General features: G+C 34.5%; 2 protein-coding genes across 5 annotated transcripts; one reads left to right on the forward strand and one right to left on the reverse strand.

The window, feature by feature from the left end:
- Positions 1–1,224: 1,224 nt before the first annotated feature.
- LOC124410202 (epidermal growth factor receptor substrate 15-like 1) lies at positions 1,225–13,399 on the reverse strand. Of its 4 annotated transcripts, none has more exons than XM_046888397.1 (14): positions 13,342–13,399; positions 12,591–12,635; positions 12,265–12,498; positions 11,593–11,865; positions 11,299–11,502; positions 10,997–11,160; positions 10,608–10,767; positions 7,058–7,303; positions 6,390–6,452; positions 5,533–5,876; positions 5,214–5,415; positions 5,001–5,126; positions 4,538–4,876; positions 1,225–3,317 (listed from the first exon to the last, which is right to left on the reverse strand). In XM_046888397.1, exons 1-14 carry the CDS (start codon positions 13,366–13,368, stop codon positions 2,568–2,570), a joined length of 3,177 nt encoding a protein of 1,058 aa, XP_046744353.1. In that variant the 5' UTR covers positions 13,369–13,399; the 3' UTR covers positions 1,225–2,567. The 4 variants fall into 4 exon arrangements, with proteins under 4 accessions (XP_046744353.1, XP_046744354.1, XP_046744357.1 ...); XM_046888401.1 differs by having other exon boundaries at positions 3,175–3,356; XM_046888400.1 differs by lacking the exon at positions 1,225–3,317 and adding an exon at positions 4,049–4,192.
- LOC124410213 lies at positions 9,833–10,572 on the forward strand. The gene is made up of 3 exons (XM_046888421.1): positions 9,833–10,010; positions 10,093–10,248; positions 10,322–10,572. Exons 1-3 carry the CDS (start codon positions 9,919–9,921, stop codon positions 10,494–10,496), a joined length of 423 nt encoding a protein of 140 aa, XP_046744377.1. The 5' UTR covers positions 9,833–9,918; the 3' UTR covers positions 10,497–10,572.
- Positions 13,400–13,491: the final 92 nt, after the last annotated feature.

Genomic DNA, 13,491 nt, shown 5'->3' on the forward strand with positions numbered 1-13,491 from the left:
AATATAACTAGACAACAGATTATGAAGGTACGGAAGTTATTATTTCTCACTGCTTGAAAACTCGAAATAAAAGGTATAATAATCAGATTGAGATATACACAGCATCACAACAATATTATTAAGGTAGTATGAAATAAAATTTTGGTGATTATAACAAAGAAGGTAATATTTTCTTTACGCCAATCAAATGATAAAGGCATTTTACACGCAAGTACCGTACGGCAAAGATTTTAACTGTCTGCTGTCACGCATCTTTTTTAGTTACAAACAAGCACGATTTTTTATTTTTATAGATGATTATATATGCTTTTCTACATATTATATATTTTTTTGTACACAACTATATCTTTTTCAAAGGAAAAAAGGACAATGTTACAATCAGAAAAAAAAGTACGAATGAAAGTAGACACGTTACTTTCACCGCTTAGAACAATCTGGTTGTTTTTCTAGAGAATAAGAAAAAAATAAAATAAAATAAAAAAATAAAAAAAAAAAACCGATAACTAAACAAGAAAAAAATAAAAATATTGGTTGTACATTACGATGCAATATCTACTTAATATATTGAAAATATAGAAATATATTTTTCAATTCATTTTATTACTGAATTTTAAATTTTTAACGTTTCGTACAGAATGCGCGAAAGCGTTCTTTTATTATTATTTTTTTTTTTCTTTTTCGTATGCCTTGAAACTAATATCTCAAATTCTATGATATCTTTTTGACATTATTGTCCTTCCACTAATAATCTGTTACTATAATGTGTTTCGATTATATAATATACTTTTTTTTTTCAATTTCTTTCCTTCTTCCTTTTCTTTTTGGTATGCTATATGTATATAGTATAAGTAATACAGTGTGAAAGCACGTATATGTCGATTTTATTATTTATTATTACTTCAGAGACATATAAAGCTATGGATGACACGTATTTGACCGGTTGGAGTTTTTCACAAAGATGGTAAAAAAAAAAAAGCTTCCATAATTACATATTTGTGACAATGCAACTATAAATCTTTCAGAATCGTGATAGAATTTTGTATGGTATGGTAACTATTCGTGTATGGGCATTTTCAGAGTTTATACTTTACACCCAATTAAGGCATTAACGACCTAACACATGTCATGCAGAATTTGTCTCAAATATCGGCCATGTGAACATTCATGGCAAACAATGAATTATATTGAGTGAGAATAACTTTATAGAAATTCTATATATTCACGTATGATAATAACTTGCTGTACGTGATGATAAAAGTGAGTTTACCTCACTTTAGTGATATTTTTTATTTTGCATATTATGTAGTTCAAATAGAAATATAAACATATATTGCTTTGATTTGGCCAAATTTCCTAGCGAATTTGAGAATTCAACATAACAATAATAATAGTAATAGTAATAATAATAATAATAATAATAATAGTACTAATAAATGAAAGATTACCTTAATATTAGGATAATTGTAATACTTGGGCTTGCAACGAAAATTTATTGATAAATTTGTATTCAATATTTATATGCATATTTTTTCTATAATTTGCACTGATGCACACTTTGTGGTCCATACCTTGGGAATGGCATTATGATCAACGTAAAAATATAACTTTGGAGATTTGGTTAATGTGTCGTATGATTCAAGAGCATAAAATAATACGCACGCACTATCACTGTTAGAAATTAATCAAAAATGATATGGCATCGGTAACATTAGTTCAATTTCTACCACTCTTTCTTTCCTGCCTCTCTGGCAGATACTATTTGCACGGTAGGTTTTTACTTAGGCGCCAAAGTCTTATTTATAATAAAAATTACATCTTCAAGTCGATGTGTTGCCTCGATTCCTTTAAACTTATTGCAAGTCATGACTTCTCATATCCTTCAAATTGAAACTGTTTCTTTTTCGTTTTCCGATTTTCAAAATCAACATTTAATACCTTGAAATTTTACAACGATATTGTTAACACGTTATACATGTGGGTAGAATTTCCTTCACGTACTCGGTGATGAAATGCTGACGGATCAACTAATCAATAGTCAATTTGAAAATAAAATAACCCAAATCAAAAAGCGTGATCACAAGGCATCTTTAATGAGTCTGTATGTCTGAATTGTTCTCGTCACACATCAATTCAGAGCCAGAATAATCTACACCATTGTTTACTTAATAATCACAGCAGTTCTATTAACGTGTCATCGTATTGCAAAAGATCTACCTTTGATCTTAAATCCGTTCGTCTAAAGATACGAGTGAAATGAAAGAAAATAAATCAATAGAAATTCAATCCTATATTATCGTATTTTTCTTATTAAAAAAGAAAATATCGAGATTTGATATCGCATTGCATATTTGAACAGCTTTGTTCATATTAAATTGCAATAAAACTTCGAGGATACTAACTGAACGAAATCATAAAGGTTTCTTTTGTCGAAGAGCACAAAGCAGCACAAGTTCTATTTCGTATTCTTTTTTCCCTTTGATTTTTATTTTCAAAAACTAAGGACATTCAGTAATGCAGTACTTAAATTTGATAAATAACGAAACAGTGATTTAATAGGCTGTTACGAGTTAAAATTTGCCGGATTTTTCTTGTCTAGAAAGTTCTAAGGCAAGTGCTAAATCTGCATCTTCTTGTTCTCTACGTCTGCGCCTTTCTTCTTCGGCTCGCAAGCTCTGCTGAGCAGCTAATGCCAATTGTTGTTCTTCGGTTAACATAATAGATCCACCGTTACCGTTCCACGTTTTGTTATTACGATTTTTTTTATCCCCAAATGATAGCTTATCTTTCAAAGTGTGTGCGAGATCTAAGCCAGACTTTTTACTCACCTTCTCAGCACCAGACAATTTACTTGTAAATGCATCATTGATGTCGTTCGTCTTTGATTTTGGATCAACAAAATTGTTTGCAAAATCAGCCTCGAAAGCTTTGGTATTCTTATTAGTATCTGAAAATGCGCTGCCAAAATCTGTATCAAATTTGTTGACTATTTTGCTATCGGGTTTATTTTTGGTTAAAGGAAATGTGTTTGAAAAATCGGAATCAAATCCTTTTGGAAATGAATCCTTACCGGAAAACCTTGTATCAGTTTCAAAGCCAAAAGGATCGAGCTTACCGGTACTGACAGACTTTTTATTTGCATTTGAATCTTCTGTTTCGTCTTGAAACGGATCTGTGATATTGAACGGATCCTCGTATCTGTAGTCTCGGAATGGATCTTCGGTAAAGTCTGGAAGTTTAGGTGCCGACGCTGATGTTGTTGTTGTCAGCGGTCTGCTCGCTGGTCTCGGCGGTGCCAGTCGACTAGGAACTGGTTCTGGCTGAAGCATTTTTTTTTTTCACGTGTAAGTTTTGTTTTACTGAAAATTTAAAGAGAAAAAATGCGGGAACCGCCGGTTATCATCTCGTGCCATCGGTCTGCTGATGCTAATACTGTAAAAACAATGCTACAAAAATAAGCCAATAAACACGTAAAGTAATAAACATATCGATAATAGCTTTTTCTTCTTAGGAAGAAAACAAAAAATATGCAAATAGCTATCAAGCTGGAATTAGAGCAATTCACGAATTTTCAACAGTTTGTGTAGAGGAAAAATTCTGTTTCGTAGTTGGCGGTGACATTAAAGAATTTGAAAAAGCTGTTATCAATGGGAATAAGAAACATTCATAGATCTGTGTATAAATAAATAGTAAATAAATTGGGCTTGCGTCATGCTCCAGGAGACAGGTCAGTGGACAAACTGAAAATTGTAACAGCATCTACCTAAATACAAAATAAATTTGGAAAAAACGACGATTATTATTAAATACAGTTGTAAATATTTTTATCGGTAAACGTATAAAGTTGTAATGTAATTATATACTTTGAGATCGTTACTTGAAAAGCAGTCAGAAAGTGAACTTTTTGTCAATTTATCAATTATCTGCAATGAATATTTGTATTCTCTATAATAATAATTGAGCACTTTTCAAATAACTTTGCCTATGTATGCATAATTTGGTGATAAATTATAATAAATAACATACTGTGTAGAATAGCCAGGAATAACATATTGTGCAGAATAGCCAGGGATCGACAAGTTTTGGAGAAGGTTTGTAGGTTTTGTGGGAACACTGTACAAAGGAGGTGAAAACGGTTAAATATATACGAATAAAATGAAGAAAATCAATGGGATACTCAAGAGAGGAATGTACTCTGACAAAATCGAAATAAGCACTAACTTTGAAAAAGAAACTTTATGCGTTTTAGGAAGAGTGTGAGATTAAAATTGGAAAAAAAAAAAAAAAAAAAAAAAACTATTTCAAGTTGATATACGTATAACAACCACGGTGATGTAGATAATGAATACAGAGAAACTTAAATATTAAAGTAATGTCCCCTCTCGACTACAGTTAATAAATAATACGACAATATTGGACGTGAGAATACCACAGCTAAAGAAGTCAACTTAATATAACTTCAGCCAATGCTATACATGCTTTGACTGATAACATGAATAATAAAGCGTGAAAGACTAGATTGAATGAAACTGAGTCTCACCTTTGCATCGAAATTGGCAAAATCAGCAAAGCCTGCGTTGGAAGATGTTGAAGTAGTAAAAGCAGCTTCGTTGTTATTATTTTCCACTGGTGCGGCAAAAGGGTCAGAATTCGCGTTAACAAAGGGGTCTGGAGTTGGCGAAGGTGTAGGTGGTGCAGGTGCTGCGCGCATTGGACCTGCACCAAGTCCAGCAGTAGGACCCTGCGAAGGTCTAGGTGGTGCTGGCCTTGGCGGAGGTTGTTTCGCTTTTTTAGGAGGTAGAGCTGGACTAGGACTTTCCGGGCGTGCCGGCGCGTGCAGATTTGCAAACGGATCGTCACCAAAGGGATCCTTGACGGCCTGAATAAATTGAGAATGTTTAACTGAGGTTTTTTTTTCATCCAGATTACAATTCTCTCTGAAAGTTATAGCGTCAGGAGTGTTTGAAATTCATCTTTTTTAAACTAGCAGATGTAAATGTTACCTGCGCTCCTCCTGTCGCAGGTGACTTGGAATTATTTCGTTTTTCGTCTCCGAAGGGATCGAACGGATCCTGTTTCTCGTTACCAGAATTATTAAACGCGGTGAATAGATCGCTCGGGAATCGTTCCTGTTGCCAAATAAATAGATTAGTAATGAATACCAGAAATAATGAGAGTATAACGTGATGAAAATCAAATTTGAACAACAAACTTACAGCCGACGGTTGTGAATTGAATGAATTTCCGAACGGATCAGCACCTTGGGCACTAAAAGCTTCCTTCGCTTTATTCGAGGCGAATGGATCTCCATTAAAACTACCTGATTGGGTTGGTCCGTTTGCACTGGAGAAAGGATCCGCGTGTTTATCTTCAAATCCGTTCACTTTTACAGGACTTTGATCGTCGTCAAGTTTGAATCTAAAAATGCAGAATCGATTACACTTCCGCATAATTATAAATATTGATAAATATATCTCTTGCTAACTATCTCAAGAGTGAACTTTTTGCTGATGAAATTTTATAGTGTATACTAACTGAGGATCTTGGAATTCTGGTTCAAATCGCAGAGTGGTGTCGGGGACAAGACTAGCATCACCAGCTGCCAGAGCTGAATCATACAACGCAATAGCGTCACTCATTTGCCTTTGCTGTTCTTCCAGATGAGTGATTTTTACTTTTGCTTGACTTATTTGCAGCTGAGTATCCTGGAGGTTTTTGGTCAATTCGTTAAGCTGATCTTTACTCTTTACTTGTTGCTGTTCAAGCTGTTGTTCTTCCAATCTAAGACCCTCTAATTCCTGCCTTTTGGAACTAAGCTCTTCTTCTTGCGTGCGTAAAACGGATTCTTGTTCTTCCGCTTGCTGACGAAGTTTATCTACCTTTTTATTTAACAAAAAAAAATCGAATGTTTATATTCACAATTATTGTTGAAGTATTTCTAAGTAATTAATAAAACGTTTATTCACGGAATTATTTTACTTGAAGCAAATTAAATCTAGCCGTAATCCAAGAATTTGGAAATAAACGTAAAATGTTTGATGGCTCGAAAGCCTGAATGTAGCATTTTCTTACGATCGAAATCCAAAAACTAACATACAATCTAGTATACTCTCGATTGTGCAAACCTTCAAAACCGAGTGATAAGGCTATATATGTATTTTTTTAAATACGTGCTTGAAAAATGCTCCATCTGTGAATCATACTTTCATTGACTCATGCTCTTCTCATAAATTTCATATTTTGAATGAAAGTAAAGCATTTCAGTGAATGCTAATACGCGTTAATGGAACATGCATCAAAATTTGATTAGTGTATCAATGTTTAAGTGTAGCTACATGTTATTTTCTTCTGTTTTTTTTTATAAAGAAAATGTAGTTTTTTCTTTTTTGTACCTTGTCTTGCTCCTCGCGAATCTCGTGCTCGATCTCACTCAATTCTTTATCTACATCAGCTCTCTACAAGCCAAACGAAAAGAAAAACAGACATAACGAAAACAAATCATAAAAAATGCATTTTTTTTAGCTTTGGCTATATTTCCAAGCTAAATTATTTATGCTAAATTAATCACAGTTAAGACTAGTAAAAGGATAAATGCTTTTTGCGATGTCATAATAGGTATGTACCAATATCAATAGACAAAACAACAAATCTCTTTATCATTAGTTTCGTGAGTTATATCGGAAATCTACAAACATGATAAGTATAATAGCAATTTGTAAAATCTGTTAGAATCACACAAAAGAATTGTATTAATCAGATTGATTGACTCTTGTTTGTTGGCAATAACATGTTTTATAAAATTATCAGATTTGTTGACAGATTATTTAGATTTGTTTTTCAATTGAATTGAACTAATATACTATTCGCAGCACTTGTGTAATTTTGATATGAATTGAATCTAGATTGATTAAAAAAAAATTTCAGCACATTCAAAAGCAAAGCAATACAAAAATCATCAAGCAGTTCTAAATAATCGACGATGCATAGATTTAAAAACAAACTCATTTTTTTCTGTTAAAGAATAATACATTACAAAGCAATAACTGGACGAGATGTGTACCTGTGCTTTTAAATCATTGAGCCTTTTTTGAGCCTCTCCTTTTTGGTTTTCCAACTGTTTTAAAGTTGCCGCCAAAGTGTCCAGCTCACTTTGAAGGCTCTTAATCTCTCCATTTTTTATCTTAATATCAGCTTCCTTCTGTGCAATATCTTGCTCCATTGTGTGCCTCTCTCGTACTAAATCCGCAATATCTTTGCTTATCATATCTAACTCTGGGTTAGAGTAACCGGAGACATTGTTGTTCTCCTGTAAAAGAGAAATGATAATTGTGTATTAGCATCCACAATCATATAAGCACATCACAAGGCCAGAAGATACTAAATACAATCGTAATAGTAAGAAAGACCTTTCTTCTTCCATGGCAAATGGATATTTTTCATTAAATGGGATTAAATAAAAAAATTTCTTTCTCAAATTACAAGAAAAAAATAAATAAATCAATAGAAAAATGACGGTTCAAAATTGATTTCTTTATTGTGTCAATGATCCCCTCGTTCACACATGTCCACTTATTTAATTAAAATTTGGCTATTTGCATCTTTCGTCTTGTTCGAGTGAACAGTGAATTTTCGGTTTTGATTTTCTGATATTTTTTAAAAGCTTTTGTTTCGTATTTTCCAATTTCTGGTGGCGTTTGTGACAAAATTGCTCAGCACATTCCATTTCCTTGATGCACTGTCTTCGTACCTTTTCTGTGCAATTTAATATCAGTGAATTTGAAAACCGTTCACATACATAGAAATGAGAATTTACCTAAACTTTGTTCACGAATTTTTTGGAGTAGCGTGAAGTCCGGAATTTTACATTTATTAAGATTTTCCTTAGACTTTGTAACGAGTTTAGGTGAATCAATCGTTTGCACATTGATTTTCCGATTTTTTATATCTCTATCATTATCAATAATAATAAAATTTTCGTCATTCAATTTACGCATACAGAATTCCCTCTTGTATTCCTGTATGGGTTTTAGTAAAACTCTTCCATGACAGTCTTTTCCATACAGAGCCTCCAATCTTGCTTTACTAGCTTCTTTATGTAACTCTTTTACGTATGAGCAGATTTTACTTTTTTCGTTTTGAAGAGCTATTACAGCCGGATATCTTCGTGAAAATGTTGGCACAACTTGTATCAAATCACTCAAATCTGAGTAGTTTTTGGGTAAAGATGTGTTTGATTTCGATCTATCCATTTTTTGTATAAACCTTTCACACATAGACGTATGACTTTTCAAGAAAATAATAATAACACTGAGTTACTAAAACAAAGAAGATCAAATGTAAGTTCAAGTATTTCACAACAAAAGAGAATTGAAAATTTGGCAGTTAATTAGGTGATAAAAATAAAAGGACGCGATAGAATATGCATTTGCAAACTATAATTATGTTGTACGTTGCGATGAGCGTGACAGTGAGTTACAACATAAAGGGTAAATTGAACAGTAAAACTGAAAAGTGGAGGAAAAAGATTAACGGAATATTAAACAAAAATAAAAAAGGTGACACAATTAATCATTCAGATGTTAATAATGGATTCAACTTATATTTGTGGATCTTGTCAAATGAGAAATAGTATTAGGAAACAAAAATTTTATTCATTTGAGGAGATGAATTAAGTTTGGACATCAATGAGTTTGAATACCCGGGAACAAACGATACGCTGAGGAAGGTGAATCGTGAACAGTGGCTGGAATACTACGAATGCTTGAAACAAAAATATGCCAGAAGTGGAGCAGAGAAAACAATTTATCCGGAAGTAGTAATGGCTCTGGAAGGCACATCAGTAGAGTAGGACAGTTGTTCAAAATGGTTGTAAAAACCATAAATTGAAATATAGCGTTATTTCACAGATTAAAGTGCGACATATGTATCTCACCGGCGGAAGAGCACGTAATTGAATTGGTTGAATGGTATTTCAACAGTAGCTCGAACAACAGTGTCACTAATCAGCCGGTGGAATTGGATGAACACACGCTAATATCACCGGAGGGTAAAGCCCTGACGATGTACAATATTCAAGTAAACTATGAAAAAGTAACCCAACCCTAAGGTGTCTCATACAACTATCTCGTCTATAATTGGAAAATCATCTTTGCATGAAAATATAGCTACACCAAGCAGGTCAATACTGGTGCGAACTTGGGAACACCTTGGCAACTCCGTACTTTGTACATGTAGATAACAGCTCGGAAGAAACGCGGATGGTTCGGCCAGACGAAGCACCTAAAGGGGAACATGCTTCACCACCAACGATAATATCGCGCTACAACTTAAAGGCTTACTCATTGTGGACGGAGTGGACAGAATGTTCGGTTTGCAATAAAGTTGGGAAAAGAATTAGATACGGATACTGTACTATTTCATTGCTCGATGATTCGGCTCACAAACATGTTGCGGATGAAAGTTTAATGAAGTCAAAATCCGAGCTCGACCCCGAGCGTAATAAAAGAGAAAGTGATTGATCAATTTTGAAATTAACAAAACAACTGCTTCGCCATGAAATTTATCGGAATTCCCATTTTCAAGCGCAGCCAATGAGGACACATCTGAGGAAGAAGAGGATCCAAAAAAGATATCAGATTTGGTCGCGGCTATTTTGCCAGTATTTAGAAACAAGATTCCTTGTAGATCCAAACAGACTCCTAAATTGATTCAAAATATAAAAGAGATAAAGAATCGTAAGACTGAGATTATGATCGGATTCTGCAAGGTATAGGTTGCGGCTTTCAACTGCATTATTTTCTTATTTTAAAACTTTATACTTCTTGTCTTTAGGTAAAGTGTAAAGAAAATATCATCTTCGAAGTACGCGACAAAGCAGGGAATGTATTAGAGAGCGCTAACAATAGTGCTGGCATTTATTCAATGCTTCAAGATCCTCCCGATGCACAGCCAACTGTAACGCGTGTTACGTTTTACAAAAAACATGGAACAAAGACAACGCTGAAGTGTCCTGGGTGAGCGAGAAAATTGTTTTTGCAGATGTTTAAAACTCGGTGAATTTTTTATTACACTGTATCCTGGTTTCGATATTGCAAGGAATATGAATACTGATGCTCCAGCAGTTTGGCAAATTGGGAATAAAGTGGTGAATCCGAAACTAATAGCAAAACAATCTAAAGACAGAATTTACGTAAATATGAAGAATCATTTGGTAATAACAGAACTGCTATTTATAGATGCAAATATCTACAGGTAGGAGACAAACTGGGTGAGAAAAAAAAATTCAAATTACGAATACAGTTTGTAGCTGATCGATACTTTTCAGTTGTTGGCAAAACGACGAATTGGCTGGTACAATACGATTGGAAGTGACAGAAGAAGTTGAAGGAATAAAATTCGATCATCACGTATTCATGTTTGGGGCAATTATAATAATTACCATATTTCTTTACGTATTCTGGAAGGCCTTCAAAGGCCGGAAACGTATTACCAAGCATTAATTTTGTTGGTGAGTTGTTGATGGGTTGAATTACAAATAAAAGATCACAAATGCGCGCTCTTTTAGCGACTGGTTGAAGTAGGTAATTACTCGTTCGTTATTCATTACTCACCACAACGTTTTCTGTAAGTTTTCTTAAAGATGGTGGTATCATTTCAGGTGTTAGAGTAGCAGGAGGCTCTTTGCCTCTTAGTTGTTGCTTAATAAGCCACATCGATAAAGCAAATTGTTCCTTATTCAGTTTACCACTTTGACAAATATCGCACAAACCCCTGTTGAGTAGAAAATAAATGATTGATCAACGGTTCGTCATCTACCGATGCATAGTTTAAGGAAATTACATGATTCGATTTTCTTCAAGAAGACATAGACTAGTTTACAGGGAAAAATATCAGAACAAATATTCACAAAGGTATACACAAATCAAATTAGGTTCAGAAAATGGCTTACAAGAAATTTTTTTTTTGAGATAGTAACAAAATACTTGTAGCAAAAACATACCAAATTTGAGCTAAAACAGTCTGTGGTAAGCCGCTCTGTAGAAATACATCTTTGATCTCAGACCCAGATACGTATCCATCCATATCCATGTCCGCTTGCGCAAAGAGTTTGTCTGCAGCTGCTTGATCTTCGGCTGAGATGACCCAGTGTTGAACAGCTGGTGGCTAAAGTGATGAATAAAGTAAATCTTAGCGTCAAATTATTGTTAACAAATTGACAGAAAACTCAATCACGAATCTGGGAAAGCTTTACTATCAAAGTCCCTTGTCTGGTGAATGTTTTGACACGAAAAAATTGAATACCTTTGTAGATTCTAGACCGGCAAGACTGCTGGGAGCAGGTGCAGTAGGTAAGGGAGGAATAGGCGGTGGTCCGCTAACCATTGGAGGTACCGGGGATTTAGCAACTGACATGATGTCTTTTCTTTTGCCTGGTGGCATTAATTCTGGAGGTAGCACATTGGGAATAGCATATTTCTCAAGTGCCTTGTAGACCAAATGCATAGCCTGAGGAATACAGATCGTAAAGACAATAATAGTAATAATAATATTATTATAACAACGAATTATTCGTACTTGGCGCGCGATATGACTTACAATGACAAATTCATGCCTGTCGAGCATCCCGTCTTTGTCCATGTCGGCAAGATCCCAAATTTTTCCTAAAGTATCAAGAGGTAGTTTGCTATCCATAAGAACACCTTTCACTTTATTTCCTGGAATGTATCCATTAGCTGGTTGCAAGCTGTCAAATAGCTGATCATATTTTGTTCGTTCACTTGGTTTGATCGACCAGTCCCCGTTACTCATCGATGTTATTACCGCTGGAGATATAGGCTTTGGTTTTTGGGGTATCACTGGAATTTCGCCCTGTAAAACAGCAATTATTTCGCTCGGAAAGTTTCGGCAAACTTAGCATATGCATTTCTATCAAGGATATTAGAAATTCATTTAAATCAACGTTTGATGTATTCATCATTGAAAAATATCTTTGAAGAAAATCTCTAATCTTTGTTCTCTTTCAGATATCAAGTCGACACGCTTGAGGAGCTTTTGAATGTTAAACTGATAAGATAATAAAGTAAATAGTGCTAATAACTGTACTCTGATGTCAACGACAATTGTGCTTAAGCATCTTTTATTTGTTAATTTCGTTGAAAAATATTTTTTACTCATTATCCAAATACACGAAAATAAATGAAATGTTTGAAAGCTGGTATTGTTATATTAAATATAGAGAGTTCGTTAATAGTAATGACTATGTCCTACCATTTTTGGTGGAAGTGTTTCAATATTGAGATTTGCCATGCTCAAGTCACTTCCTGCCTGAGCAAGGGCGCAAAGTTTTAGCGCAACGAAAAGTCCGGATTTATCTAATGATCCGCGCGATTGTGGATCCGCCATATCCCAGATTTTGCTAAGGACAACATCGCTCAGCTGGGATTTTTTCAAAAATCGTGCAGCTTCCATCGCTCCGATACGTCCATACCCGTTAGGGTCCACCTTTGAATAAATTAATGAATAATCATTTTTCGTTAAGCTTAACATCACAATTCATAATTCGTACTATATAGAGAGGTAAAAGCCTATTTTACCTGATGGTAATAGGCCTCATATATGGCGCTGTGGCTTCCAGCCACCTGAAACAATGTTTTTAATTGTTTTAGTATTGAATTCCATAAATGCAATCATAAGTATGAACTGTAGTATTGTAAGTGCATAGTCAGACCCAAAATCTATCGTACATTTATCAACAGGATACGAAACAAGATAGTTGGCAGTACGCAAGATAACGTTTAAATGATAGGAAAGACATTTCTTTTCTCATTCCATTAATTATATTCTGAAGGAGGTGCATAAAACTTATCTCCGTATAAGTAACAAAATAACATGCGATGCACTCTTTACTCATTTGTTTTATTCTCTCTTCTTATGACAACTGTCAAAACCGTTTTTTATCATCAAAGTAAGAGACGATTCTGAAAAGGGGTGTGCATTGGTAAACGTTCGCCATTTTCAGGCGATTCGATTAATGGAAGTAATATTATCAATGCTAAACAGTGGATTCTGGATGGACAATTTAGCTAAATAACGAGGGCCACATCTACGGCGAGAAAAGTCACTCGTGTTAAATAAACAAACGAAATTCGGAGATAGCATCGATGCTGTCACGGGTGGCGAGATGCTACGGTTGCAGAAAAAATCGTCTCTTAAGACAACGAGGGTGCGTTTATTGACGGAATTTCATTTATCTTGCGAAGCAATGTCTGCGCTACCATCATATGTCACGTAGTGTATTCTAAAGAGGAATTAATCAGGGGAAATAACGTAAAAAATATTACATACCTGCGTAGGTGACGGCAGGGCGGCCATACTTGCATCGAATACTAACGCAGCTTTGATTGGCCGCGGTCCGAAGGCCCAAGAACCAATAAGGCCCTCAATCAATAGTACGTCATTTTAACGATTTTCACAAATTTAATAACTCTTATTTAT

Source organism: Diprion similis, chromosome 9 (genome assembly GCF_021155765.1).
Source record: "Diprion similis isolate iyDipSimi1 chromosome 9, iyDipSimi1.1, whole genome shotgun sequence".
Classification (NCBI taxonomy): Eukaryota; Metazoa; Arthropoda; class Insecta; order Hymenoptera; family Diprionidae; genus Diprion; species Diprion similis.

Bases quoted from the DNA above. Each gene is read 5' to 3' on its own strand.
- LOC124410213 (XM_046888421.1), top strand. From the start codon at position 9,919: ATGCTTCAAGATCCTCCCGATGCACAGCCAACTGTAACGCGTGTTACG. The intron at 10,011-10,092 runs GTGAGCGAGAAA...CGATATTGCAAG, and splicing joins ACAACGCTGAAGTGTCCTGG to GAATATGAATACTGATGCTC. The intron at 10,249-10,321 runs GTAGGAGACAAA...GATACTTTTCAG, and splicing joins ATAGATGCAAATATCTACAG to TTGTTGGCAAAACGACGAAT.
- LOC124410202 (XM_046888397.1), bottom strand. From the start codon at position 13,368: ATGGCCGCCCTGCCGTCACCTACGCAG. The intron at 11,866-12,264 runs GTAGGACATAGT...GCTGTTTTACAG, and splicing joins AAACACTTCCACCAAAAATG to GGCGAAATTCCAGTGATACC. The intron at 4,877-5,000 runs GTAACATTTACA...CAATTTATTCAG, and splicing joins CTGCGACAGGAGGAGCGCAG to GCCGTCAAGGATCCCTTTGG.